Source organism: Pholcus phalangioides, unplaced genomic scaffold (assembly GCF_987345545.1).
Source record: "Pholcus phalangioides strain wild (caught in Gottingen) unplaced genomic scaffold, Ppha-v1.0 ptg000015l_1, whole genome shotgun sequence".
NCBI classification, from domain to species: Eukaryota; Metazoa; Arthropoda; class Arachnida; order Araneae; family Pholcidae; genus Pholcus; species Pholcus phalangioides.
Genome location: NW_028301608.1, coordinates 107492572 through 107506157, shown reverse-complemented (window position 1 = coordinate 107506157; position 13586 = coordinate 107492572). Strand labels below are relative to the sequence as shown.

The following is a 13586-nucleotide window of genomic DNA, read 5'->3' as shown; positions in this document are numbered from 1 at the left end:
AAATGACGCAGGCAGCAGCAGCAGCATAGCCGACAATAAAACTAGAAAAAAAATAATAGCCATTTAAAAAAAAAAAACGTCTTGTCACTAAGATGGACATTGACAAACTAGCGTATAATTTAACGTAGATCGTGCCGAAAGATGATAATTATGAGAGGTGAAAAACGGGTAGACAACCAATAGAAAAGACATCAAAAAAGCGAGATAGAATAATCAATGAAAAATCTCAAGCATTAAATAGCTCTATTAACGTGAAACTAGAAAGGGAACCTATTTTTGAATATTTTTCCATAATAGGTTCACTTTTGTTTGTCATTTTGACCATGTGACAACATGATGGACTGATTGGAGCAACTGAGACATGGGCAAATTATACGATTCATGGCTCGCTGAAGGTGACAAAGAAAAATTCTTCATACAAATCCAATTACCTTTATACGAAAAAAAATCAAGAATCGAAAATAGATTTGGTGATACTGAAGTATAATTAGTAAAATGGAATTTTTAACGAAATCTATGAAATTAATATGATTTGAAATTTCCTCTAATTTAAAATAAAATATTATAACCTATATCAATAGATATTTCTGAAGTACAACCTACCTTTCATTTCTGCAGGCACGTGTGTCCATTTGGCTCACAAAAGAGTTCAGAACTGTCCTATTCAGTAGATTCGGCACTTACCTGTGTAAACAAAGTGATAAATTATCAGGTAACTGATTTTCACGATAATTACATTGAGACGTAACATATTATACTGAATTACTCATTATTTTTTGTCAACATTATAAATGGATTTATGGTATTACCGGGCTGACTACGCAGTTGTACAGTAAAATGTCCAAAATCTCTCACTCTTTATTCTGATCACTAACCAAATTTCTCTCTCTTACCTTTCTTAGTCCTACTATGTCTAGACTATCGTTTCAGTGAAATGTGCATTGAAGTTTATACTGCTATAAACCATTATATAAAAATGATGTGTTTAGCGAAAACAATGATAAAAAAAGTTAAATAAATTGAAAAAAGCAATAACACCAATTTTTCACACCAAACGAGGATTACCGTAACAAAGATTTTTAAAAACGAAAACTAAGTGTTTATAAACAAGCGGCTTTGATAGCGATGCGCTTTTACAATGCTAAATCATTATTCTTTGAATTACAATAAGGTTTTAAAAAATTTATTTTTGGTTCTAATGGGTTTCAAACTATGCTTTCGGCACCAGTGGGTTTCAAAAATCATTCTTTTGATACCAATGCGTTTCAAACTATGATTTCGGTGAGTTTCACAGAGGTTTTTTCAACTATGCTTTTGGTATTAATGGGTTTGAAACTATGCTTTTGGTATTAATGGGTTTGAAACTATGCTTTTGGTATTAATGGGTTTGAAACTATGCTTTTGGTATTAATGGGTTTGAAGCTATGCTTTTGGTATTAATGGGTTTGAAACTATGCTTTTGTGACGTATGGGATATCAATGGTTTTGATACAAACTGGATGTAGAGTAAAGTTTTCGATAACAAAAAAGTTTCTGGTCCCAATGTTTTATGCTAATTATGTATTCATTTGCCAATTTTTTTTTATCACAATGATGTTTCCAGCATTCATTTCATTCATTCATTCAAACCGAGCACAACTCCGGTCTATCGCCATAGGCAATTTACTAAATGTTTCCAGCAAGTAACCAGTGACCCACAGTCTGATGACCTGACCGAAAGGTACGCAATGTAACAACAATTCAATTTTAGATCAAGATATACATGGTTATCTATTATGTGTGCATTTTTGTACGGTGACCGTCCGCGGGACCAGAAAGCACAAATTTTGATAGGTTCCATTATACATTCATCATACATTCAGATATCATTGTAAAAAATGTAATCTGCAAGATAAACTCTTTCTGAATATCGCGTTTCTAGAATTTTCAAATTACATTCTATTTAGAATGAATCTTTTTGAACGCAATTTATCATTTTTCATTATCATTCGGAATGATAAAAATATTCATAATACAACCTAATTTGATTTCGAGGGAGAAAAATATACCGATAAAACTACCTATATTTAGGAACATTCCTTTTGTGAATTCTTATACCTGTGCAAGTTTTATCATGACGGAGATAAATCGACGTACTTCGACGGAGAAAGTTCATATCTTCCATGTTGATAAGATAGAGTTTCAAGACGTTTCCCCTTTAAAATTGCCACGAACATTTTCAAAACTAATTTAATTACAACAAACAATATCAGTTATATTTTTCTTCATTTTTTATTTTAAAGTACGATAATTTATTACCATATCATGTTTTATTGAGACAGGCATTCATCAGAATATATTAGATAAAATTAATGAAATTAATTGTGTGTATTGAATTTAATAAGATGCATTATTCATCAGATAACGTATATGACGAATATATTTACTAAAACTTCATAGAAGTTTTTTTTTAGTGTAAAAAAATGAAATTTACGAAATTAGGTTTGAGGTTTCGAACCAAAACGAATGACTCCGAGGGCTACATTTGGACCACGGGGCTGAGCATGCGTGCTTCTAAGAGCCAAACTAAAAATATAACTCATAAAAATAAATTAATACAATAATAATTACGCATGAAACATTGATTTAAGTGTCTAAAAATCACATTTTTAAGTATTGAAAACTTAATATCTCATACGGATTTATTTCATTTGACAAGGAACAAAAATTCAGCCAATTTTTCAAACCTTCGATTGACAAAAGCGAGACAAAGTAGAAATCAGGTGTGCTTTCTCTTGAATATAAATGCCTACTGAAGCTTAATTCGAATTCTCAACGAGTAACGAAGCCGAAACTTGATGACAAGATCAATGTGTGTGTTTGTGCATATGTTTCTTACATCGATATGTGATGGCATCTCACTAAAACCGTATCTTCTCGTGATATGATCGATCGCACAATTCGGACGAGATCCTTTCGATCAAGAGAAGAATGTCGCAAGCTCTGGAGTTTTCTAATGAGAGAGATTGACTGCGCTTAGAATATGTAATGGGCGAGAAAAGATGTAAAGCCGACGAATTCGATATCGTTGTCCTGATTGGAAGAGAAAAGAATCATCTGCAGAAAGACAGTATGTATATAAGCATGGTTTAAGAAAGATCAAAGTCCAACGTGTCTTGGGACTTCTCCCAAGGAATTCCATTCTGGAAACGGAACTCTCGAAACGTTATTTCGTTCTTGATAGCGTTCGTTTTCACAGATGTTGTTCGAAATAATAATGGCGGTTACATGAAAGTTTTCAGGTGTTGAAATCGACAAAACTAAACATTTTAGCTTTTTTTTACTGTTATTGGATAATGAAGTCCATTTCCAAACGCAATTCAAAAAAGATGTTTCTATTAGGTGGAAAGCTCTCGAGATTGATGTCGTTGTAGCTGAATGTGAATTTTTACGTCCCAGCCAAAACTAAAATTTTCTACAGAGACCTTCACAATTATTATTATAGTGAATAATAGGTGTTCTTGGCTGACTCTAATACACAATTTAATAAATTTTGCTTACAAAGTCGATGAAAGACATAACGACACTTTTTAGTGGTTTTTATGGCGTTTTCACAAGGAATTCTCAGGAATTCAGAATTGAGTTCAGAATATTAAGGCAATGTTTGTCTATTATTCTTAAAGCTGCGCGTATAAGCTTATTCCTTGTTTGATACTCGACAAGATTATTGAGATGACCGTAATTTCCGTAGTTTTTTTTTTGTTCACCAAAAATGATATATTTTGAATGTAGCTTACATCCAGCTTGTAGCATTATCCATTGAGGTTCAATCAAAATCAGGGATGAAGGTAATTTGCATAATTTATAGTTTGCGTTATAATGAATACGACTACAAATATGAAAATGTAATTGAATTTGAGAAAAATTTAAATTGAAGTCAAATATCTTTTGCGTTCACTCATTTCCGAGAAATGCATTTTGAATAACCGCAGATTTGTTGTAGCACTGTATTTCTCGCCAAATATCATTTTTAAGCTTTATTTGGCGATTTCTCCAACAATTTGCAACACTTTTGGCGAGAATTTGCCCGTATTCATGATATCAATTTACCTTATTGTTCTTGATGAAATATTGTCAGCTAAATCATGATGAAACAATAACTTCATGCAGCATGTGTCTGATTATATTTTTCGTCAGAAAAGGGCTCGACCTTGTTTATACCGAAAAACGTCGTTATAATGGAGTCGGACTGTAGTCACTTTAATCTGACTGTAATTCTTTAACCAATCGGTAATTTGGTGATGCCATAGATCAGTGGTCCGCGGACCCCTATAGGCCATGAGTAGCTTGTAAGTACAGTCCGCGGGATCACATTTTCATTTACTATTATTGAATAAAGGACACATTTAGTGTTGTCAAATTGTAATTTATTGCTTCAATTTTTTATAATTTGCAAATTATAAAAAAACAATACATTTGGGATTTTATGGGGAGAAGGCATGGAAATTGACCTTCGCTACGGGGGGGGGGGGCTTTGACTAAAGGGGGACCTAGAGGAGGCACGCGAAGTCAACAGAGTTGGGAAACACTGATACACATAAACTTATTTAAAGTGGTGAATAATCGATACATGATCTCATACGATGAAGAAACACATTTCGGTTATATAAAATACACACGGTTATATAAAATACGCTTATTATTATTCCATTTTTGGATTCAGTAGTTTAAAATTCAATGACCATACTTATTATATAATGGCTGATAAATTTGAATACTGCCATTAATCATTTGTAATAACATCCTCGACAAGAGAAAGAAGCCGGGAAACTGTATCCAAATTCTCTGCATGAGATGTTGATAAATACATGGGTCTTATCTTTCTGTCGGATTAAAGAAACAGGAAGGAGGCCATTCATTCATTCATTCATATACACATATTGTTTCTCTCAATTTGTTTATCGTAGAAAAAAATACTTTCTGTAAAGGTTTTTCTCACGGAACATTGCCAACGGTGATATGGCAATGACACGCTCGTGCACTTGTATCCGATGAAGTGAAAATTCATGAAAAAAAATCTGAAAATCTAATTTTCATCCTTTTCTTTGGATACATAGTTTCATTGTCCATAGCGTTCATGTCATTTCCCGAGGCTGTAAAGGTGATTGGAAAATATACTGAAAGGAAAAAAACAAAAAGAGAGGTATACACAAAAATAGTTATTTCTTGAATACGTTCGATAGACCGTTTCCGAAGAAATCACGGTTATTTGTCACATACGGCTAGAGTCCTTCAACGCATGGCCCGCGGGCCGCATGTGACCCACGGAGAGTTTCGCTGTGGCGTTGAAAAAATTACCACTAAACGTTGGAAGACGTTAAAAAAATTGAATAAAGAACACGAGCCATTCCAGAACTGTGAGATATACTTAGAATTATAGACATAGGATTACGTTATTATAATAAGTAGTATAATAATATAAGTTATATTAAAATATGTACTGAAGGTGTGCTAGTACTGAATATGTACTAGGGTGATTTAGAAAAGATGGGAAAAACACATTAAGAGGTGATAGTACACACCAATACAAACAATTGTCATCAAAGAATGCATGGTATTACATGAAACGCGAATGCGCTTGCGCGTTTTGAAACGACCGCTCCGCAAACGTTAAAACGCCATTCCTGTTGAAATTTATCGGGAGGAAAAGAACGCCGTGCATGCAAATATAACCTGGGGAAGAAGAAGAAACCGTTCGCATCCGTTCTGGCGGTCCTTGTAAGACCTGCATCAAACCGGAAAGCAAGAAAGGATCCCGTGCCGCACAGCTGCCGATGCAAGCTCGCAAATGTTTTCGGATTGGGCAACCGCATGTGGGGAAAACGCTCACCGTACATTCATGCTGCCTCTGTGGTACTTCCGTTTGAAGCTCCGTAAATGAGGTGCATGTCTGCTTTTTCAGTATTACTGAAGTGCACCATTATCCCGTACGTTACAACTGTTAGAACGGTTGCACGCTGGAATAACTTCACAGGGCTGGCACTCGCGGCTTTTATTCACTGTGACGCAGATTTGCATTCGGTTTCTTCTTTTTCCCCGGGTTACATTTGCATGCAAGGTGTTCCTTTTTTCCCGATAAATTTCAACAGGAATGACGTTTTAACGTTCGCGGAGCGGCCGTTTCGAAACGCGCTAGCGCGTTTGAGCTTCATGTTAGACCTTGCATTCTTTGTTGTTTAATTGTATGTAATGGTGCGTACTATCACCTTTTAAAGTTTTTCCCATCTTTTCTGAATCACCCTGTATATAAGCAATAATGTATTTTAATATTAGTTATATCTATGCTTAGAACTGTGCAACATACATCATAAATGATAGAATTCAACTAAATTTATGACTCAGTGAAAGAAATAATTTGGAAATTATATATATATATACATATGCTGAACGAAATATTTCATAACTGACAAAAATTCTTAACAACTAATGAGAAAATAATTTCAGAATTCTCGAAAGCAATTTCAGGATTAATAAGGGCAACAGTGGAACAATTTTTTCAGAATGTATGCAATGATCAGGGTTTGAGAAAGAATTAAGAAATAAAAGGGCTGATTCAAAATTAATGAATATATATAATTAATGAAATATATAATGAATGAAAAAAGATTTAGAACTACAGTAGAACCTTTCGATAACGGACACCCATGGGATCAACAATTTTGTCCGTTAACGACTGAGAGTATCCGCTAATCGGGAGTTACGCTATACAATAGAACCTCTTTTATGCGATTATTTGGTTTCAGTCGCAATTGGTACCCCATACATTTTAATGTTAAAATGTACATTCTACTGTAAAAGCCATACACTGGTGGTTATGCATAACCACAATAGCTTCGGTAAAGAAAGTTTGATTAATTTCACTACATTTAATCACTTTTACTGGTGATCATGTATAATTCCAAATAAAGTTGGGAAAAAAATGTTAAAAAGCAAGAGGTCCATAAGTCCACAACAGCTTCACACTGCTGGAGTAAAGACCACAAATTCAATTTTCCAAAAGCTAAGGTGATCCAAAAAGTTCGCGATCACCATATCTTTTAGACTTCTTTCAGGGCACTTACATAAGGGCTTTTCAAGAACAATTAGTAAGTGACAAAAAATCAACGCCCTCCATTCCATTGCCCTACCACATTTTCATTTTGAATAGAGCATTTGAAGAATACTAGAAGGGGCCAAGCTGGACATATGACGTCACTAACAACACAAGACAACAGCTATGACGTCACAACTGATAATAAAAATACTGAAGTGAAGGAAACAACTCTGACCACCACAGACGCTTACCATGGAGCTTATATTACTGAAGGGAGCATCGAGCCGCTGCGGCGAAGTCAACATCGAATGCAATGAAATCACGTGACTCGTTGAATAATACAGTTCCTGCCTGGCAATTTCCCCATGAAATGTCTTTCCTTCATTCTGGAATTTTGTCTTTCCTTAATTCTGGAATTATCTCTTTCCTTAATTCTGGAATTCTCTTTCCTTAATTCTGGAATTCTCTTTCCTTAATTCTAAAATTATCTTATCGATGCTGAATTTTGCCGTTAGAAAATAACGGGGAATGCACCGATATTCAACGAGTCACGTGATCTTCCGACAAATGATGTCGGCGACACCTTTCTCAGCACTGCTAAGGCGGAGACCGATGACGTCATACTCCCTCCAGTAATATAAGCCTGATGTTCTGACCATGTTTTTCGTTGGGACACAGAACGTGTTTTCCACCTTGATAACGGCACCCATGAGTGCCGAAACATATGTCGGTGTATTATAAATCGTTATTTGTCCTCAACTCGTGAATATTTATACTTTGGAAAGTCGGATAAATATGGGGAAACCTTTTTCTTTTCATTAAAAACGAATTAATTATTTTTGCCCGTACATGAAACGTGCACCGCACATATTTTGCAATAAAAATTAAATTTAAAAAAAAGTGTGTGAGCACAAGATAAAACATTACGAGCCTTGTAATTCTGGCTTTCTTCACATATATCAGCATGTGCAAACAAAACCAACATTAAAATTCAAATTCACCATATCCTGGACCATAGTTATGTTCATTTAATTAAGTCATTAATTGACGATTTATGATATTTGCAAATACCAGCTTGGGATTGAACATAATGCTAGTTTTGTGATAAATTCTCCGTTTTTGACCAAAGATTAATAAATTAGAGTTTGCCTGATTTTAGTGTCCGTTATCGAGAGTGTCCGCTAACGGGGAGTGAAAATCGATTAAAGCCATATTCCGCGGGAAAGCCTTATTACTATAAAATGAAGTTGCTCGACTCGGACTGAGATCGATTGTAATCCGATAAAATCCCCATGCACGAGTATGGTGGAATTCCTAACTTTTTGCAGAATATGAACAAAAAATCTTTTTAATTTTAATACCCTCAAGTTTTATTTGCATTTTATGGTTAATTATGTCGCATCTCATTTCAGAAAACACGTAGGTAACAACTTCGCTAACTGAATATCGGTACATTCTGGTTGCGATAAAGAACGACGATGAATGAAAATTTTACTAATTAATTACGCACTAATGCACTTATAACCAATTAAATAGGTTTTTCCGTTGAAATTCAATTACTTTCAAATGATGATTTTACACTCATTTCTAAGCTGTGGAAATTGCAATTTGGAGCATTTATTGCCTGTTGACCATTCTGAATTCAGCAGCTATCGTTTTCCAGCTGCCTTCTAGACATTTTACGGCGTTATAAAAGTCCTAAATCACAAATACATTAATTTCTATTGAATTAAAAAGTTGCTGATACTCTACTATTCTTAAATAACAAAAACCCCACACATTTCTTGATGACCTTCAATTAAAATGAAACCGATGCCAATTGGAAAAACAATAACTGAAATTGTATTTTGTTATTCTGCAACAATAAAAGCTTTACCGATACTCACCAAGACGGCCATGATCAAAATCGTAAACATTCATCCTGAGTTTAAATCTTTTTTAACGACCTGTTTTATTACATTGTAAAAAAATAGGGAAATAACGTGACCAAAATATACAATTGCTAATTATCTTCGCAATGCGATAAAAATTGAAATTGAAGATTTCCTGGCGATAACATCCGAAATGTTTCCGAGAATAACCATACAAACATCTGCGTATGATTTGACATAGTATGATCCGAGCAATTCAGTTAACATTGCTCGGATCATACTGAATTTAGTGACAATCAAATTCTGCGATTATGAATTAATATTGAATTTCCTAAAAAAAAAAATGGAAATTTCGTAATCAGTAGAAATGATGATTCTCGCTGGTGTAATTTTAATGTAATTTGGTCATACCAATGCCCTATTAGAAAATGTTTTTTCGTACAGTATAATAAGTTAAAAAAATTTTTTTCTCATATACCCACATTACGAGCAAAGCCTACACAGCTGTACAATTTTCTCATTATTCTATTGATTTTATAAATAAACAATTTTACTTGAAAATAATATTTACCACTGGTTTTATAAGGTGTAAAATTGATAATTATATTTTCTATACACAGCTTTTGCATTGGAGAATGGTTTTCGCTAATTGCGTGTGTGAATGAGATTTCCCGGTATTTTCGTATTATTGAAAAATTTAATAATTTAAATGGAAATTGTTTAATGTTTAATGGTTATTTGAATACGACTGTTCGTTGATTATGGTCTTGGATCAAAAACATCATAAACTATTTTTGTAATAAAAGGATTTAATGATCGGGAACTAAAAGTAATTTATTTTAGTTTTTATACGGATTTTTAGATAATCGCATTTCATGTACACGGTCATTGAAAAATTATATAAATATGTTAGTTTTATATACTCTAATCAAAACGACCATGGTACAATTTCGATAGAGAAGTCACTTTTTCTTAATTTAATATAACCCTAATCCCTTTACATGATTTAATATGATCCTGTTGAACAGAAGCATTTTGTTCCCTTGATGTAATTTCAAAGGTTCAAATACAATAAGTTTAATTAAAACCACCCTGTACATATTTAAACACGTATTTAGTACAAAAGGATTTATATTTACCCATCGACGGTTCCCGAATGAAGTTTAATAGTGGGTGCACGTTGTACGTAGTCACTTGAAATCAAGATGAATTGAATTGTGATTAATTGGAACGATAAATATATTTGGAACCATTCGGATGGCGATTGTAAATGAACAATGTAATTAATGTATACAACTTTCATTGAATGATGATGATTTTCATTGAATGGAAATCAAATCAATGAAGCGGATTATTTATCGAACTCATCAAAACGGGCGCGTGTACATCTTTTACACAGAATTTTGCGACAGGAATTGCCCCGGAGAGTCAAAGGCACCTTGATACGTATCAAAACCGCAAACTCGGATAAATGTATGCATACCATTAGGGGGAATGCACACCTTTAATATGGTACCCAATAAGAGACAATTACACATTAAAGGCAATGTAGCGTGTCCGTAAGGAAACGGTATATAAAATTTTTGCGATTGTTCTAAGATGTTTTTAATTAAAGTCGACAGTGTGTATATTTATATTGTAAATACTCTTTTGGAGCTGAACGATTTATGGCGACACATTTCGGAAATTGTATCGACTTCCGTGGAAAATTAATTTCTGTATCCGTTCGATTGTGGATTTAGGAATTCCAAGTCCGTGGATATTTGGAATTCTTCTCCCATTTTCTATATCGAATTTCTAAAAGAGTACTTTCATACGTATAGGTAGATATTTATACTTGTTCCGTGGTATCAACAAACAGAATAGAGACCAGACAGTCAGCGTTATATGCGTGATCTAGATAATGGGCCACATTGAAGGTTTATTCTCTTTGTCGTTATTTATCCTAGAATTACTTTTGGAGATGTTGTCGCAATCGTTTCTCGTTTACGTAATGGAGTACGTACTTCAATTTACTAGTTTCGTATTGTGTGTGTTTGTAATCCGAAAGATAATATTTTGAGGTTCAATCTCACTCAAATACGATGTTAGATGAACCGATGGTTACAGAGTAATTTATTTGTGTACCTGATCGGTCTGATGAAATCCGAAATTAGACAGAATAATCAGGAATTTTTTTTTGTATCCTTATCATTATAGTGAGGGTGGAAATATTAAATATGTTACAAAATATTGAAGTTCATGTTTCAAAAGTAAGGAAAGGAACAGTTTTATCATCGTTAGGAACAGTTATTTTCATCGGCATACGTTTTAAACTTTGTATTTCGAAGAGTTGCATATGAATAGAAATTGTTCTCATGAAAGGGGAAAAAATATGTCCCTTAACGGGAAAGAGGTGATAGATGATACAGAGCAGTGGTTCTCAACCGGGGGCCATATGGCCCCCTAGTGATACTGGGATACTTTAAGGGGGCCACGGAAGAAAATGGAGAAAGGGGGGCCCATGACAGGTGATTTGGAGGGCTGCAGAGAGCTCAGAAGAAAAATTAAGGTGTGAAGAAATAAAGCTTTTATATTAGTGACTATACACTTACAGAATCCAACAAAACCACCTATAAAACACAGGGTAGTCTTAGGGGCATGGACCCAATAAAAGTATAAAGTGTGGGGGAAAATTGAGATCAATCATTTTGGCAAGTAAAGTGGGGTGGTCACATTTATCGAAGGCCTTTTTAATATCCAAAAAGGCGGCCACCACATAATCAGAATGGTTGAATGCATCGGCTACATATTCAGTCACCCTAATCAATTGAGTGACACAGGAATGTTCCTGTCTAAAACCATGTTGTTCTTTTCGAATTATGTTATTGTCATCCAGATGTTTTTGAAATCTAGGAGCTAAAATCCTCTCGAAGACTTTTGAACAATTAGATAAAAAGCTAATTGGCCTGAACGATTCAGGAAGTAACGGGTCAGTTCCTGATTTGGGTATTGTTCTAATGAGTGAATGTTTCCATATCTTTGGAAAGTGGTTAGATTTTAATGCTGCGTTAATAATGTTCGTGAATGTCAAAATAGTATGACAAGGCAGATTTTTGAGAGCTTTGTTACGTATACCATCATAGCCACTAGCTTTTCTGTTGTTTAATTTGTTTATAATGTCAGTGACCTCAGCCAAGTCTGTGGGTTCAAAGCTGGAAATATTATTATTAATGTGAAAGTGTATATAACGAGCAACTCTACGACGGAGCTCAACTTGAGTCGTTAACGGTTGTACGTGATCGGGTGTAAATGTGTGGTGTAGCAGTAGTAGGTAGGGCCTCCAAAAATGGCTCGGGGATCCATGATGTTCTTAAGTCAGCCACCTCGTTGGGCAATTTGCCTGTTGTGACGTTGTATTTGTATTTGTTGTATTTGTATGAGAAACGTATGTAAGCGCCAGTAAAAGAAACATTCAGAAATGAGCTGGTAATGGTGCATCCCGCATTTAATAGGAACATTATTTGCGTATTTCTAGTGATTTGCTTCGGTGCAGCACTCTCTATCGATAAAATTTCAACTAATTTTTTTTTTCTGTACCAAAAAAATATTGTCGTGAGAATAAATTTTTCACAAAAACTCCATGCAAATGTACCAATACATTCAATTCTTATGAATTTTTGAACTATTGCATTCACGAATTTATGGAACACCCTGTAAAATTATGGGACTTATCTCATAAAGTTTAACGTATGAATAATTTTAGTTCTCTGCTTTAATGCGTTTATTCGAGTCTTGCAAAAAATCATTGAAAATTCAGAAAAAGATTTTCTCCCGCGATATTTCTAATTCAATGAATTTTATGGCCATCTTTTTCTACAAAACACTTTCAATTACACAAGTCAGATGGTCTATCCATATGTTCTCGATGGGCATATTATTGTTCTTCATCCCACTTTCATTACATCAGAAAAGAACAACACCTTGATCGACAGCTAAAGCCGGGTTTTCAAAGGAAAAGGTTTTCTACGGTGCGTGCAGCGTGAAATCGCTGATTGGTTAAAAACCTGAAACTCACGTTTTTTAACCAATCAGCGTTTTTACGCTGCACACGGTGCAGGTAACCTGCTCTTAGGAAAACCCGGCTTAAAGTATTGGTCAGGTTCAAAAAACGTAGCTCTCTGATCGCATAAAGTTCGAAGTCAGGATTTTTCATCGAAAAATGATTCGAGCAAGAATTTTTGGTTTTCTTATTAGGATATTTCTTCAGAAAATTCATCAGGAAAAACTACTGAACTCACGAATATTTAACCCTTTGATCGACAAAGACATTTCCCCTTCTTAAAAGCCTCTTATTTTAGCATTGATAAGCTTAGATATTTTGTAAAGTTTGTTTCTCAGTGGAACAGTTTTCCTTTATACACCTTAATTTGAAACAGCTGAAAAATCGGCAAAAAACTCACTTCATTAAAATAAAGCGTTGCATTTTAAAGAAGGTTTAATGATTTTTGATACGTCGCTTCAAGGATTAAAATATCAGGTTTCATATGCAAACTTACGGACGTGAAATAATTCATTTTTGGTGTTTATATACTGATATAAATACGGTTAAAATAAATGTTTTTCCCTATTGATAGCAAACATAATATATTTTTTGTTAACTT

The 13586-nt window shown here is 34.3% G+C and overlaps 1 protein-coding gene across 3 annotated transcripts in view; it reads right to left on the bottom strand.

Moving 5' to 3' along the window:
* LOC149077314 (TGF-beta receptor type-1-like) overlaps positions 1–13586 on the bottom strand; it is a 569773-nt gene that overhangs the window by 233867 nt on the left and 322320 nt on the right. The window contains exon 2 of one of the 3 annotated variants that reach the window (XM_089245085.1): positions 604–684. The exons of the other annotated variants lie outside the window; for them this stretch is intronic. Within the exon in view, the coding sequence (XP_089101211.1) occupies positions 604–610 (7 nt within the window). The 5' untranslated portion in view covers positions 611–684. The remainder of the gene's footprint in view (positions 1–603; positions 685–13586) is intronic. 3 annotated transcript variants of the gene reach the window in all.